The sequence below is a fragment of the Raphanus sativus genome, unplaced genomic scaffold, assembly GCF_000801105.2.
Source record: "Raphanus sativus cultivar WK10039 unplaced genomic scaffold, ASM80110v3 Scaffold2634, whole genome shotgun sequence".
NCBI classification, from domain to species: domain Eukaryota; kingdom Viridiplantae; phylum Streptophyta; class Magnoliopsida; order Brassicales; family Brassicaceae; genus Raphanus; species Raphanus sativus.
The window spans coordinates 1-14,576 of record NW_026617942.1 but is presented as its reverse complement, the minus strand read 5'-3'; the positions used below and the strand labels follow the sequence as shown (position 1 = coordinate 14,576).

General features: G+C 35.9%; 4 protein-coding genes across 4 annotated transcripts; 3 read left to right on the top strand and 1 right to left on the bottom strand.

The window, feature by feature from the left end:
* The first annotated feature begins 2,347 nt into the window (after positions 1 to 2,347).
* Positions 2,348 to 4,807, top strand: LOC130505845 (probable FBD-associated F-box protein At1g32375). Its single transcript, XM_057000461.1, has 4 exons — positions 2,348 to 2,583; positions 2,998 to 3,879; positions 4,012 to 4,146; positions 4,233 to 4,807. The coding sequence occupies exons 2-4, from the start codon at positions 3,019 to 3,021 to the stop codon at positions 4,503 to 4,505; spliced, it is 1,269 nt and encodes a 422-aa protein (XP_056856441.1). The 5' UTR covers positions 2,348 to 2,583; positions 2,998 to 3,018; the 3' UTR covers positions 4,506 to 4,807.
* A 696-nt stretch (positions 4,808 to 5,503) lies between these two features.
* Positions 5,504 to 7,433, top strand: LOC130505846 (FBD-associated F-box protein At5g56380). Its single transcript, XM_057000462.1, has 5 exons — positions 5,504 to 5,843; positions 6,028 to 6,148; positions 6,333 to 6,736; positions 6,825 to 6,959; positions 7,065 to 7,433. Exons 1-5 carry the CDS (start codon positions 5,505 to 5,507, stop codon positions 7,338 to 7,340), a joined length of 1,275 nt encoding a protein of 424 aa, XP_056856442.1. The 5' UTR covers position 5,504; the 3' UTR covers positions 7,341 to 7,433.
* A 1,420-nt stretch (positions 7,434 to 8,853) lies between these two features.
* On the top strand, positions 8,854 to 11,013 carry LOC130505844 (FBD-associated F-box protein At5g56370-like). The gene is made up of 3 exons (XM_057000460.1): positions 8,854 to 9,843; positions 10,117 to 10,248; positions 10,343 to 11,013. Exons 1-3 carry the CDS (start codon positions 9,025 to 9,027, stop codon positions 10,634 to 10,636), a joined length of 1,245 nt encoding a protein of 414 aa, XP_056856440.1. The 5' UTR covers positions 8,854 to 9,024; the 3' UTR covers positions 10,637 to 11,013.
* Positions 10,948 to 12,723, bottom strand: LOC130505847 (nitrilase 2-like). Its single transcript, XM_057000463.1, is given in 6 exon segments — positions 10,948 to 11,216; positions 11,309 to 11,587; positions 11,684 to 11,977; positions 12,389 to 12,464; positions 12,467 to 12,570; positions 12,663 to 12,723. Coding segments are annotated over 6 exon segments (978 nt in total). The 3' UTR covers positions 10,948 to 11,052.
* Between the last annotated feature and the right edge of the window lie 1,853 nt (positions 12,724 to 14,576).

Sequence of the window (14,576 nt, the reverse complement as noted above, 5' to 3'; positions counted from 1 at the left end):
TGTGTAAGCTGAGAAGTTTGATTGTAATGAGTTGGATTGTATGGATATGATAAGTCAGTTACTGCTCTTGAAGAGATTGTTCGTTATAATATCTACGACAAAGTTGTGCCAATAATGGCGGATCATGACTTTAGTTGGTTCTTCCACTTTTCATTTTTTTTTTTGTATGTATACACCATTCGTGGTCACCAGTCTTAGCTTGAATTCAGCTGAAGTTATGGACCTTATGCTCATATATCCTCCATACCCAAGTAACATTTTGTTGATTAGTTTTGGATTCTGAAATCAAGTTATTTTGTATGTTCTTCTTTGCTTCTGATGTATATAGCTCTCTGAATTTCATTTGCTTTTTTTTTTTTTGCTGGGAACTCTATTCTTCCTCAAATAGAATTTGCTGTTTGTAACTAATTTCACATCTTTTAAATGCATTTTCACCCTTTTAACTCATTTATCTTAACCTTGCTTCTCTTGACATTCTTTTGGTTTGTGAGAATGTTTCCATAAGATAGGTGTTTCATCTCCCCTTCTCATCTCTGCAATTTGCAAGTATCTTTTCAAAATTTTTTTAAGCACACTCTTCAATGAATTTAGAATTTAACCATCAAGCGTCTTGTCGCTTTTTTAGAAATAGCAAAAGAAAGATCGTTTTTCAAATTTGAACTCTCTCGGGCACAATAACCCAGGCAACTCAGATCTACTTGCGTTCCGACGCCGGTGGAGCACGAGCTCGCCGCGGCGTCAACCCCTATCTTTGCTTTTGTTATTTTCCTTCTTTTCTCAATTTGTTTTTCATTGGTACCCTGTTTCAATGTCTCTCTGTTACAACTCTTTTGTTCTGGGCTGGGTCATGCCGTCATCATTCATGAATGTCGCCGTCTCTGGTCTCTGTGGTATGCTCACTGGAACAGCAATGGTGATCGGAGATTTCCGAAAAGATCTTTCAAGATTCACTACCACTTCCGCCTCATGTGTTCTCTGCTCTATTCCCGTCCTCTCTCACCTCAACAGCCTTCGTTTGCAACCGCTTCGTTACGGATCTGCTCTCGACGGTGTCGAGTTCACCGGATCTGATTTTTTATTGGGGATTCCTTGCCACTGTGACGCTCGACGATTCTCCATCACCTCCTCACCTTTCACCGTCATCGTGCCGTTCGTCCCTCACCTCTCGGTGGCTCCTTGTGACGTCTTCAACCTCCTCGTTTCAACTATACTCAAGCCGAGGACTCTTGTAGTTTTGGTTGTCCCGTTTGATGGTCTGAGTCTCACCCGAGCCGGGTCTAGCGTCATTTCACCTGCTCCTCTCTCAACAATTTACAATAATCCGGTGACCGATGTAGGTGGGACTCCACTCCGGCAACCAGATCTGTTCCTTAAAAATTTGAGAAGACAAGCATCCTCCAGCGCCACCCCTCTTCCCTGCTTCCTCCTTTCCATCCTCCATGTCTGGCCTCCTCCACCCTTCAAATCGTTTAAGCTCCGTTTAAAACGACCGTCTGAAGATTTATACCACCAACCACCGCAAACATACCTTCTATCACAACGGTTTGTAAATCTGGTGTCCGATGTAGGTGGGAATCCACTCCGGCATCTAATTTTGAGCCATCTGTTTATGAATCTGACGTCCGATGTAGGTGGGAATCCACTCCGGCGTCCAGCGTTGATACAACAAAAGCTAGTAAGTTCAGTTTGTAGGCGTGCTACTCTCACTTCCTCTTCTAATGTGAAGGGTACTTCACTACCATGTCTCCTTTCTATGAATGGAGAAAATATTTCGGATTCTTTTCTGAGTTTTCGTTTCAGTTTATTCACCGGTTTGTTATCTTGTGGAGCGGTCCGTACGGGGCCTGAAGGTGCAATCGAGACTACTTCGGTTTTTCTCGTTGGTTTGAACTGTCACTCAACGTCACTTGTGACTATCTCTCAGCTGTACGACTATGTGGTAGAAGCTTTATCGACGCATTCAAACTTGGTTTTGAATTCGCTGTCAACTTCATATGAAGATCTATCATGCTTGTTTCTATTTGCTATTGTAGTTCATGAATTGTTCACAAGAGGATGTTTAATTCCCTCTTGGCTTTGTAGCTCTTGCATTTGAGTTTTAATGAAAGTTTGTGTTTCAAAAAAAAAAAAAAAAAAAAAAAAAAAAAAAACCATCAAGCGTCTTCCAACAATTACACTGAAGGAAGGTGATAGAATGTAATATTTTTTCAATCAATTTGTATTTTCGACTATGCAAATTTTTTTTTCTTTTCAACTAATTTTCGAAATGGATGCCTTGTCAATATCTAATCCATTTAAAAGAAAAAAATGGGGATGTGAAGGAATCATGTATTTAATACAAGGAAATTTGACAAAACTGGACAAAAAGTTAACCTAGTTGTGTATATATATTAAAAAGCGGTAAGACAATTATGGTTTTTTTTTTAAATCAGTGAGATAAGGAATTAGGGTTTCTTTCTTGTTGAACGAGTAACGGAGGGTTTAGTTTTTTTTTTCGATTGTTTGATCCGAGAGGAATTATCGGTTAGACTACTATATCATAGTAAACATCTCTGCCGGCGATTCTCTAGCGTCAGCCGTCAGGTGAGTTTCGATATTCTTTTGTACTCTCTTTTTTGGCGGTTTCAGTACTTGTTAGGGTTCGTTGTTGATTTGTTGTTTTTCGCCTGCTCAACGACGGTTAGTTTGGTTCCTGAGAAAGAATCTAGTGAGTTAGTTCTTCGAAAGCGGAAACAAATCATAATTCAGGAGTCAGTTAACGACATAAACGGCTCTTTGTCTGAACGCTAACTATATGCTTTCTAGAGAATATGAGTTTCTGCCAGTATGAGATGCAGTTAGGTGTCCGTATACTCTCTTATTTTTCTTTAAACTACATAACTATATTCTTACGCTAGGGTTTGATTTGACCTTGTGTTGTTTCGTATGACACTTTTTTTTCTTTTGGTTTGGTTATAATTTTCACATTCCTTGTTTTTTATTTGTGTAATGTGAAAGCTTGGGGTGTGAGAGAGGAAGATGGCTCATGTGGATAGGATCAGTCATTTGCCTGAAGCGCTACTCTTGAGAATACTATCAGAATTGCCTACTACTAAAGATGTTTTGGCCACAATGGTTTTGTCAAAACAATGGGAGCATCTTTGGAAGTCAGTGCCGAAACTGGTATACAACGATAGCTGTCAGAATATTTATGATACTGGAAGGTTTTCTTGCTTTGTGGACAGGTCTTTGATTCTGCACGAAGCACCGGTAGAAACTTTGCATTTCAAACTAACTCAGAAATCTCTTGCTGTTAATGATATTGGAGTATGGATTACAATTGCAGTTAAGTGCGGTGTGCGTGACATGATTATCAATATCGACTGTTATTCCTGTACAACTCCAGTCATACTTCCAAGGAGTTTATATAAAGGCTCTAGAATGCTTGTTTCCTTGAAACTAAATAGTGTGACTCTTATGGATGTTTCTTCATTGCCTTCTTTCCCGACCCTTAAAACTCTGAGCCTTGTATCTGTCAAGTACCCAGGTGATGAGTTTGTCAGGAGGTTTTTGTCGAGTTGTCCTGTTCTTGAAGCTTTGCGTGTGGAACAACGTCCCGATGACAATGTAACCATTTTCACAGTTAAGGTACCTTCTCTCAAGAGTGCAACTTTGTATAAATCAGCAAGAAGATGTACAGAAAGTGAAGATGGATTTGTAGTAGATGCTCCTTCTTTGGAGTACTTGAACATTTGTTTTCGTCCGGTTGGATTTTGTGTCATTGAAGATATGCCTAAAATTGTTAAGGCAAATGTTACTGCGTATCATAGTTCTTCTGGGGTGACTCTGACTTCTTTCACTTCAGCAAAGCGTCTCTCTATATGTTTACCATACTCAAAGGTAAACATCTGCCTAATTATTAATGATCGGGAAGATTTGTGTATTCTTGTGAGCAAGCCTGTTTGCCTCTATTGCACCTGTTCTTTAATTATTTTTTTGGTAAAATTCTCTAATTATGTATTGTTATTGCAGGATGCATATTCTGTTGGTACTGTCTTCCACCGTCTTGTACGTTTAAGAATATTCACATATAAGACAGAGTGGTTGAATCTACTTATGTGTTTGCTCAATGATTCCCCTAATTTACGGCATCTCAAACTTCAAAAGGTACATGTAGACACACGTCAAACCAGTTCATTCATTTGTCTGTGGCCATGGTATTTTCCAGTCCTTATAGTGCCAATTTATTGCAGTGCCATGAGATTGAACTCGCACGCCCCTGCTGGAATGACCCGAGCTCAGTTCCTGAGTGTCTGTCATCGAGTCTAGAAACTCTTGAATGGGAAGGATATGAAGGAAGAAAAGAAGACAAAGAAGTAGTAGCATTCATATTAAGAAGCGGAAGATGTTTGAAGAAAGTAACCATCTCCTCTAAATCCACTGACTCCGACAAGAAACTTGAGATGCTCAAGGAGTTGTCCTTGTCATTCAGGCGTTCACCTACATGTCAGCTTGCATTCGACTGAACTTGCGCTCAGTAGTCAAAGTTGGGTTGTTTTTGGTCCCATATCTTATAAACGTTAGAAAAACGTGATTTTCTTCTAATCATTTCGTTTTACTATTTTGAATAGACAGCAAAACCCTCTGTTTCTTATGTTTTCGGCTGAGAAGTTGGATTGTGATGAGTTGGATTGTATGGATATGATAAGTTAGTTACTGCTCTTGAAGAGATTGTCGTTAATATCTACGACAAAAGTTGTACTAATATCTAGAGACTACAACGAATGTTGTGACAACAATAGTTTTGACAAAACATTAAAACTGAAAATGGAGTTCTGTTGGAGTTTTTAGACATTGTTAGTTCTATAGAAAATTATGGAATATATTAAACAGATAATTAGAAATTATAAAATATTTTTAGTTCATTAATGATATTTCAGTATATGTTATTATATTAATTTTTGTAATAATCTAAAAAATAGACAGATATAAATAAAAGATTTTATTAATTTTAAAATATATATTATTCTGTTTAATATTATTTTTTTAACATCAAACTGTTTTTTGTGAAATTTCCTTTTTGTTATATATATTATTTAAAGAAATATAAAAAAGGAAACTAAAATTAAAACTTAATTAGCATAATTTATTAAATAGTTTTCAGTAATGCTAATTAGATTTAAAATTTTAATTCATTAAGGATGTCTTTGTAATTTACCATCATGATTTCTTGAATGAGATTATAGAGATATACTTTCAACATATAAGACCATCGCCGTCCTCAAGATTTATAGAGATTATGGAGATATACTTTCAACATATCATAGAAATTTTAATTCATTAAGGATGTCTTACACTCAATCTAATAGCTTTGCCTGGTTCCTTTTCATATATAAAGAGTTTTGTTTATGCCCTTTTGCTTGCTTTAAATTCTAACGAACTCGAGTTTGCGGTAATATCGGGGAGTGAAAGTAGAGATCCTCTTTTTTTCTTGTGCTAATTCGTCTCTAGTTTCCAGATTGACAATGGACAGTATCAGTCACTTACCTGAAGAAATCATAGTGAAGATATTGACGTTTCTTCGGACGAAAGATGTAATGCGAACTATGGTCTTGTCTAAACGGTGGAAATCTCTCTGGATATTGGTACCAAGACTTGAGTTTGATGAGGTCACTCACTTTTTCGGATCTGAATCTGAGCGAGCTACAAGGCCTGATTACGTAAAATTTTGGCGGTTTGTGGACAGATCGTTGATGTCACGCGCAGGTCAAGTTCTACAAAGTCTGTATCTCAGATTAAGTCAATATTACAAATATGATGACGTGGAGATCTGGCTTGGAACCGCGGTGAAATTTGGTCTAAGGGCATCATTATTGGTGGGCAGAGCCCTTAACTTTTTTTTTTTTTTTTTTTTTTGGTCATCAAACACTTAAGGGCATATAAGGGCAGCCCTTATTTAAGGGCTGCCCTTATGTGCCCTTAAGTGTTTGATGAACAAAAAAAAAAAAAAAGTTAAGGGCTCTGCCCACCAATAATGATGGCCTAAAGGAGCTGAAACTCCAATACCATTCGTCGGGTATTGGACCTTGTGTAAATAGTTTATATACTTGTGAAACGCTTGTGGTCTTGAGACTCGAAAGCGGTAGTTTGGATGTTCCTGATCACGTTTGCCTCATCATTATTGGTGGGCAGAGACAAAAGCCCTTAACTTTTTTTTTTTTTTTTTTTTTTTGTCATGAAAAACTTAAGGGCACATAAGGGCAGCCCTTATCTAAGGGCTTTTCCCCTATTATTTGCATCGGTCCCCTCCCCTTTTCCCTTAAGGCCTTCCCTTTTGCCCACCAATAATGATGGTCTAAGGTCTCTGAAAACTTTGTCCCTCGTATCTATGAGTTACTCTAACCCCAATGCTCTCCTTAGACTTTTACCTAATTGTCCTGTTCTTGAAGACTTATTCCTAGTGCAAAGATCCTTTCTGCCCAATGCGCTGAATTATAAGATTATAGTTCCTTCTTTGAAGAGATTATCTTTGATTGCCCCATTGAAACTTAATAATGTCAGTGAAGTTGTGATAGATACTCCACTATTAAAATCCTTGCAAATTATAAATCGTTCAGGTAGCCTTTCATTTAGCGAACCAATGAACAACAGTGAGGTACTCAAGGCCAATATTGATGTTATTCTCAAGCGTCCCGAGAAGCTTCTGCATTCTCTTGCTTCTATCGTGCATATTCGTTTATGTTTATCAGACTCAGAGGTAGTTTTTGTTTGTCTCTAATTATTTAGTTAAGTCATGGAGCATTGCATTACTCGCCCTATACATTCTTCTTTTTTTTTTTATGCAGGTGGTGTATCCTCATGGTTGTTGCTTCCATAGACTCAAATATTTGGAGGTATGTACATGCAAATCGGAGTGGTTTTTACTATTTATGCGTCTGCTCCAAGATTCACCTGTCTTAAAGGTTATCAAAATCAATCAGGTGTGTTTTATTATTATATTCTCTTTGATCTTTATTTGTTTTTTTTGTCTTATGCGTCAGTGATCTAACAATGTAGTATCCATTGCCTAACATGTTGTTGATCAGTGTCATCCTGCTATAAATCCCCATCATCATCAGTCCAACCAACCGGTTTCTGTTCCAAGATGTTTGTCCTCGAATCTTGAAATCTTTGAGTGGATAAAATACGAAGGAACACAACACGAGAGAGAACTTTCGACGTACATCTTGAAAACCGCAGTTTTCTTAAAGAAGGCGAGCTTCACTGCTAGATCCGATGGTTACAAGGAGAAACTGCAGATGCTTCAGGAGTTATCTTTTTCACGAAGGGCTTCATCCACTTGTGAGCTTGTGTTTAACTAAAAGACCTAAACTCTACTCGGATGCTTTCTCAACAAGTCATCTTCTCGTGTTATTTTGACTCCAAATTTTTATCTGCATCAATTTATGTTATTCTGGTCTTTAAGTGTTTGCAAGATTGCTACTGTCATCTCTCTTGAAGTTTTGAGGTTTTGGTTTGATGTTAAACTTTTCGGTGTTCTTTAGGAACAATGGTTTTCTCCGTTTCTTTTAAAATTAATAAACAATACATCTATACTGTTATTTACAAAATTATTTTCCGCAACAAAACCGTCACGTTAAAAACTAGACTAGGTAATATCGTTTATACCTTTAAAAATAGTTATAGTTATATGTATAGTTATTTTATAATTGAAAGTTGGAACATTTAAAGCCAATGATACTTTTAATGAAGTTTTACATATAATTTGTTATATATAAAAAACAAATTTTATATTAATAATATTAAATTTTAAAAGCAAGAAAAATCTTATATATTGTATTGTTATATTGAAATAATGTTATTATCATAAAAAATTTTAAAAATATAAAAAAATATAAAAAATTTGATATTTGATTTAATTTTTTTTAAAACATAAATAATAACTTATCATGCAGATTTTTAAATTAATAAAATATAAACTAATAAACATTCAATTCATAAGAAGAATATGCATGCAGTAAAACACCTAGTTTATTGTATAAAAATCATAGTTATATGTAACTATGAAGTTTCCGAGGCAAATTTACACGATTGTTCAATGATATTTATAGTTATCAAAACTTTGTTTACTATAAAAATCATAGTTACCTTGGAATTCACTTTTGAAAACATATTTACACGATTGTTCAATGATATTCTCCATCTAAAAGTATTAATACAGATTAATGAAATTTATATTGTATAGCTATCCAATTAAGTTTTGCAATTACAACTTGAAATCAAAGAATCAGGAACTAAGTAAATAAAGTTTTGATTCTAGCTAAACTAGAAGAAAAACATTTTTATTTAGTCTAGTAGTAAATATAAAAACTTTGAATTAAAATGACTATTGTACAAATAAATTTTTTGATATATTTTCCATAAATATAGTAGTCCTCTAATTATAGAGTAAATAGCAATTTCAGTTTTAACATAAAAGTACAACTGGATCAAAACAAATTTCTTGTAATAGAGACCAAAATTAGACCTGCAGTGGAGGTGTTCTTAGTGGAGTGTTTCCTTTTTTTTTTAATTAACTTTCGCCTTTATTTCAAGTAAATTAGTAGCTAAAATTATTAGTTTTAGGCTGAGTTGATGTTATTTTACATTTTATCATGTAGAAAACATGATTGATCAGTCATAAAATAAAAAATCCTCATAATCATAATCGTGAAAAGGAGTTAATTTTTTTTTTTTTGGTAAAAGAAAAGGAGTTAGTTGCAAAAGAATAACATTTATACATTATAATTATTTGAAAAAGAATTAATTGCAAAAGGGATATATACCCTTCTTTTGGAAAAAAAATTAATAATATATAGGAACTCGAATCATCGAACCAAAAAAAACAAGGGTAAAAACCTAATTAGGGCACTTCAGTAACGACGGGTTCCTCTTCTTGCCTTTGTCGAGAAGCAACAGGTTAACCGTTGTCTCTCTGACTTAGGTTTTTTTTCTCTCTGTGTTGACAGCGATATAGGTTAAAATCATGGAAGAGTATATGTAATAATGGACAGAATCAGTTCGCTTCCCAATGATCTCTTACTGCACATACTCTCATTGCTACCTACTAAAGATGTCCTAACCACGAGTGTTTTGTCAAAACGGTGGCTAAATCTATGGAAGTTGGTGTCTAAACTCAAGTACATCGAAAGGTACGACAATGCTGATCATGTGAGATTTCTCCGGTTTGTGGAAAGGTCTTTGGTTCTAAACACGGCTCTAGTCTTACAAAGCTTGCATCTCAAGTTAGATCAACAATGCAGCGATGAAGAAGTTGAATTTTGGATTAGAACTGCAGTCAAACGTGGTTTGGGTGAGCTCAGGTTTGAATACAGTTATATGATTGATGAGCCTAGCAGATTGCCTCAGAGCTTGTACACATGTGGAACACTTGTGGTACTAAAATTACAAAACGTGTCGCTTGTGAATGTTCGGTTCCCTGTACGTTTCCAGTTGCTCAAAACGTTGCACCTTGATAAGGTTATTTACTTAGACAATGAAACTCCGCAGAAGCTATTATCATGCTGCCCTATTCTTGAAGTATTGGACTTGGATCGAGCTGATTATGACAACGTGAAGAGTTTCTCACTTAGGGTGCCTTCATTACAAAGGTTTGACTATTATGGAGGAGGAGATGGTTCTGAGCTTGTGATGAATACGCCTTCTTTGAAGTATTTCAAGACTTTAGGTTTTGCTTACAAGTGTACGATTGAGTATTTGCCTGAGATCTTGGTAGCACATGTCGTGGTTACATGTGGCAACACTGATGATATCCTCAGATCTCTTGCATCAGTCAAACGCCTCTTCTTATGTCTACCCACAGAGGTGATAATGTATCCTTGATAACACAATTAGGGCATTATTATGGTATCACTTAACTAGAGTCTCTCATCGCATATAAAATATTATAATTTGATTATTTCTCAAATGCATGGTTTTCCAAATTTTAATAGATTCTCATATTATAATATTAAGGGAATAAATACTGAGAGAATTTTATTTTTTTTGAGAAATAGTTGATGCGAATGAACTTAGATTTCTTTTGTACATTGAATCAAGCTTAAGTATCTATGCTTGTTTGTGTTTTTCGAACCGCAGCCTCAGTTTCCTTCTGGTAGTATCTTCCACCAGCTTGAACATTTGGAGTTTTGCACATGTGAAACAGAGTGGGATCTACTTATGTCTTTTCTCCGACATTCCCCGAAACTTCGTTCTCTCAAGCTAAACGAGGTAAAGTAAAGATTTTGAAAACTATGAAACACGTTACATTGAGGGTTCTCTTGACTTAAACTTAATGGTCTAATAATTATATATATGCAATCAGACACATGGCAATGTGTGTGGATATCGTGCACTTCATTGGGATGAACCAAGCTCAGTCCCTGAGACGCTGAAGTTCGTTCTTGAGACTTTTGAGTGGAGAAACTACAGAGGATGGGAAGTAGAGAGAGAACTCGCAAGTTTTGTGTTAAAACATGCAAGGCGTCTAAAGGTTGCGACGTTTTCTCCCCCAGGCAGAACACAACTGTATACCACGCTTATTAGGAAGTATCGTATGATCACGGAGTTGGTGTGTTTGCGGAGGGGCTCGGCTGAGTGTGAGCTTGTGTTTGGTTGAATAAGGTTCTGTTTTGTGAGGAGGAAAGGTAGTAGAATAATCGACAAACAAACATTCTCACTGGATAATAATATTTGAAAAGCCAATTTTGTGCTATGCATTTCTTGAAACATTGTTGCTTCTACATGGGAAGAAATTTGATTTTCCAGGACATATAGTTAGAGTAGAAATGATTTATTTGCCTTAGAACTTACTCGGACTTCAAATACATTGTATAATATTCAAGTACAAGAGAAGAGAACTAATTGGTTTCATCAAACAACATAAGATGTAACCATATGCAACTGGTTCTCTTACATTATTGAACATAAAATAAACAAACTTTAAGGATAAAACATTAACTGACAAACATAAGACTGGCATGAACTCCAGTAGTTGAGAAATATAGGATAAACTGATGACCTTTCAAATCTCGATTATTTCTCCCTAGACTCTGAGTCATCCTCAGCTTTCACCGCCTTCGAAACGAATGTAACTGGTTTCTTCGGGTGCTCATTTACGGTCAAGTTAAAAATATCTGGCTTCGAGTAATGTCCCACCACATCAAAATATAACTTGGCTCTTGCTATATCACCAAGATCTAGATAAGAGAGTGTTATAGATATTATCAGGCAAGAAAGTTTTTCATTTACTAAAAGCCTTTGATGAATAACAAATAAGAGTGTAATATACCAAGATCAGCTGTGATGAGACCCTCTGATTCAAAGTTTGGTCCCGCGAGAACCTTTCCCAATGGTGAGATAATGACACTACCACCTTGGGAGACAATGGTTTCATCGTGTTGGACATCATAGTCGGTAAAAAGGTGATCAGCATCCTTAGGGAAATCTTTACGCAGACAGAACTGGCAAGCCGACAATACGAAACATCCACCCTCTATGGCAATGTGCATCATCGACGATTGCCATTCCTTGGTACCATCAGCAGTAGGTGCACAATATAATTCAACTCCTACAGCCCGAATCAAAATTGTTAGCATTAGAAAAGGTTAGAATGTTGAAGCTGTGAATACTTATAATTAATATAACGAGGACATCTAGGACTAACCCTTTCCGTACAGGGCAGTTCTGTAGAGGGGCATTCTATTTTCCCAGCAAATAGCAGCACCGAGTTTGCCAATGGGTGTGTCGTAAACAGGGATGGTTGATCCGTCCCCAAAACCCCAGATGCAACGTTCAAGACTTGTTGGCATGACTTTACGATGCTTACCCAAGAATCGACCTTCAGAGCTGAAGAAAAGGGCTGTGCAGTAGAGTGTATAGCCATCCTTCTCTATAGCCCCCATTACCAAGTACACATTGTTTTTCCTAGCTAGCTCCGCCAGTTTATCAACTTCAGGGCCTGTTTGTTTGTTGTAGATTCATCACCAAACCAAACAAATGTGCAAAAAAGAGTTAGTTGTGACCCAATTCATTCCAACACTCATGTAATGGGTATGAACCGTATATATACTCCAAGATCATATTAATTTTGAACATACACTAAACAAAGGTTTTCAAAAATATACTTCCTATACACGAGTCACGACAAAGAAAACATTAGCTTAATATGTTTAAGAGGTAATCACAGTTTCTGAATATTATCACCAAGATAACAGCCTTTTGAGAAAAAAAAGAATATTATCACCAAGATTAGATTTGTTATTTTCTACCGTACAATTGTACAAACGGATTAAATTATTTATTTATGATTTATTAATTTTTTGACAAAGAAAAAAGGTATATTCATGTGAAGGAAGTTTATGTTACGTACCAGGAACATGAATGGCAGAAGCATGGTATTTGCGGAACTCATCACGACCTTCTTCGTTGTGAACACCAACCGCTATATACCAAACCTAAACCCACGAGGATATCCACCGATAAACCCCTCCGGGAACACCACAAGCTCGGATCCGTTGCTCGCCGCCTCTGCAATTAACTTCTCCGCCTTTTCTGCAAACTCAAGTAAGCCATTTTGATATATTTAAACAATTTTTTGTTTGTTTGAGGCGTATTCATTTCATACGAATGAAGAAACGAATAACCTATAGTTTTAGGAGTATCGTTATAGACGGTGGAGGCCTGGACGATTGTAGCTCGAACCATGGATGATGAGAATCTCCGTTAACTTGAGTTGTGTTTTTGAGAGTCGACATTTTCTCCTATACCACAAAATAATCACTTCAAGTGTTGTTTATATGTTGGTGACACATAGACAGTTGGGAGGCATGCAATGCTTCTTATATAGACTTGTAATCTTTACCAACTGATGAATCATAGATCATATCGAGTAAGTTATCCATATGAGATATCTTTCCTTTAATCCAAAGTTAATAGATAAGAATGCAATTACTTTGGGTTTATCAGCATGATGTGGAGAAGCTGTGATACAGAAATATAAACAGCCTTACTTTTATTAAAATAAATTGTTGAAGAGACTATTAGGTTTTTAAGAAAAATGTATAAGTTAGCAAAAAAATTAAAGTTTTACGTGTTTTCGAATTGTTTGGTTCAAAAAAAAAGAATCAAAAGTATTATTTAAAGAATCGAGGGGGTGAAATAATATAATAAACTAGAGTTTTAACTGCACATTTGTGAAGATATTTTTTATTTTATAAACTTTGATATATATCATAAATTATTAAAATAAATAATTTGATTTTTTATGTTGACAAAATAATATTTCTCTTTTATAGGAAGATTACCAGACGAAACAAAGTATTATGCACTATAGGTTATTTTATGTGTATAGTCTCACAAATATTTGTTCTGCGGGATGATATGATGATCTTCTCTGATAAAAGAAATGATTCTATTCACGGTATTCTTCAGATTTTTGATGACTTTGATAGGGTTTCTGGTCTGAAAATAAATATGGAAAAATCAACTATCAAAGTAACTGGAGTTGAGAAGAGGTATGCAGATATTCTGCTCCACTTTTATTTGAATTTGGTTTCTGCCGATTCGTTACCTGGGATTACCATTACTGTTTAAAGAGGATGTCTGTTTAGGATTACAATCCCCTAGTTGAGCGAGTTAGCAAGCATATTACATCATGGACAACTCGTCAATTATCTTTTTGCCGGGAGACTATAGTTCATTTTCGCGAAATACAACAAGTCACGGGAGTATGGTTTGCCATCATGACGAAGAAAATGAAACATTTTTTTAAAGTAGCTAAAATATTTCATTCTAAGTCAAAAAAAATGACACATCTATCTATATTATATAAAGAAGCCTTTTCATCCCTCCTGGGGTGTCCAACTAGGCGCGTCTACGTCACTATTCCTCTTCTGTCGTCCTGCCACGTGTCAACCTAATAAAACGCAGCGATTCATAATCTGGAGACCATCTGGGCTTTTAAAGTTACGCGTATATTTTATGTTATGGGATTTAGTTCGGATGAGTTATTTACAACTTGCAAAGGCCTTTAACTGGCCGAAACGTTTTTCGAAACCATTAACCTGTGCAGCCACGTCCTATCATCTTCCTTCCTACTAGCGAAACCCAAAATTTCCTGCCGCTAGGATCTCTGGTGTAACGGGCCTGTCTGAATAATTATGCTTCATCAAATTTATGTTAATGGCTTTTACAATCAAAACCTACTTGCCGATACAATTTCCTGCCTTCACACTATATCTATACTCTTTGATATAACGCTTCACTATTCTCTCCAAACACAGTCTAGAAAAGTCTTTACCTCCATGGCCAATAAAAAAGCAATATCATCCTCCATGATCCACTACGCTCTGTTCTTCAGTTATGCTCTTTACTGGAACACATCGAGAAGATGCATGCTTATTGGTCTGGATATAAGGAGAGGAGGAGGCAGATCCAAAATGCAGTTCTTTTAATTGTTGAAAAGACATTTCGTTTGTGAGATTAATGAACAAACTAATAGATGTCGTAAGCTAACAGATCTGGTCAAAGATATTTAATTTATTAAATTTGGTTGATTT

What these genes read in the sequence shown, in the direction of transcription:
- LOC130505845 (XM_057000461.1), top strand. Translation starts at nt 3,019, where the DNA reads ATGGCTCATGTGGATAGGATCAGTCATTTGCCTGAAGCGCTACTCTTG. An exon ending in TATGTTTACCATACTCAAAG is followed by an intron (nt 3,880 to 4,011) that starts GTAAACATCTGC and finishes TTGTTATTGCAG; the next exon opens with GATGCATATTCTGTTGGTAC. An exon ending in GGCATCTCAAACTTCAAAAG is followed by an intron (nt 4,147 to 4,232) that starts GTACATGTAGAC and finishes AATTTATTGCAG; the next exon opens with TGCCATGAGATTGAACTCGC.
- LOC130505846 (XM_057000462.1), top strand. Translation starts at nt 5,505, where the DNA reads ATGGACAGTATCAGTCACTTACCTGAAGAAATCATAGTGAAGATATTG. An exon ending in GGATGTTCCTGATCACGTTT is followed by an intron (nt 6,149 to 6,332) that starts GCCTCATCATTA and finishes CCAATAATGATG; the next exon opens with GTCTAAGGTCTCTGAAAACT. An exon ending in TATGTTTATCAGACTCAGAG is followed by an intron (nt 6,737 to 6,824) that starts GTAGTTTTTGTT and finishes TTTTTTATGCAG; the next exon opens with GTGGTGTATCCTCATGGTTG.
- LOC130505844 (XM_057000460.1), top strand. Translation starts at nt 9,025, where the DNA reads ATGGACAGAATCAGTTCGCTTCCCAATGATCTCTTACTGCACATACTC. An exon ending in TCTTATGTCTACCCACAGAG is followed by an intron (nt 9,844 to 10,116) that starts GTGATAATGTAT and finishes TTCGAACCGCAG; the next exon opens with CCTCAGTTTCCTTCTGGTAG. An exon ending in GTTCTCTCAAGCTAAACGAG is followed by an intron (nt 10,249 to 10,342) that starts GTAAAGTAAAGA and finishes ATATGCAATCAG; the next exon opens with ACACATGGCAATGTGTGTGG.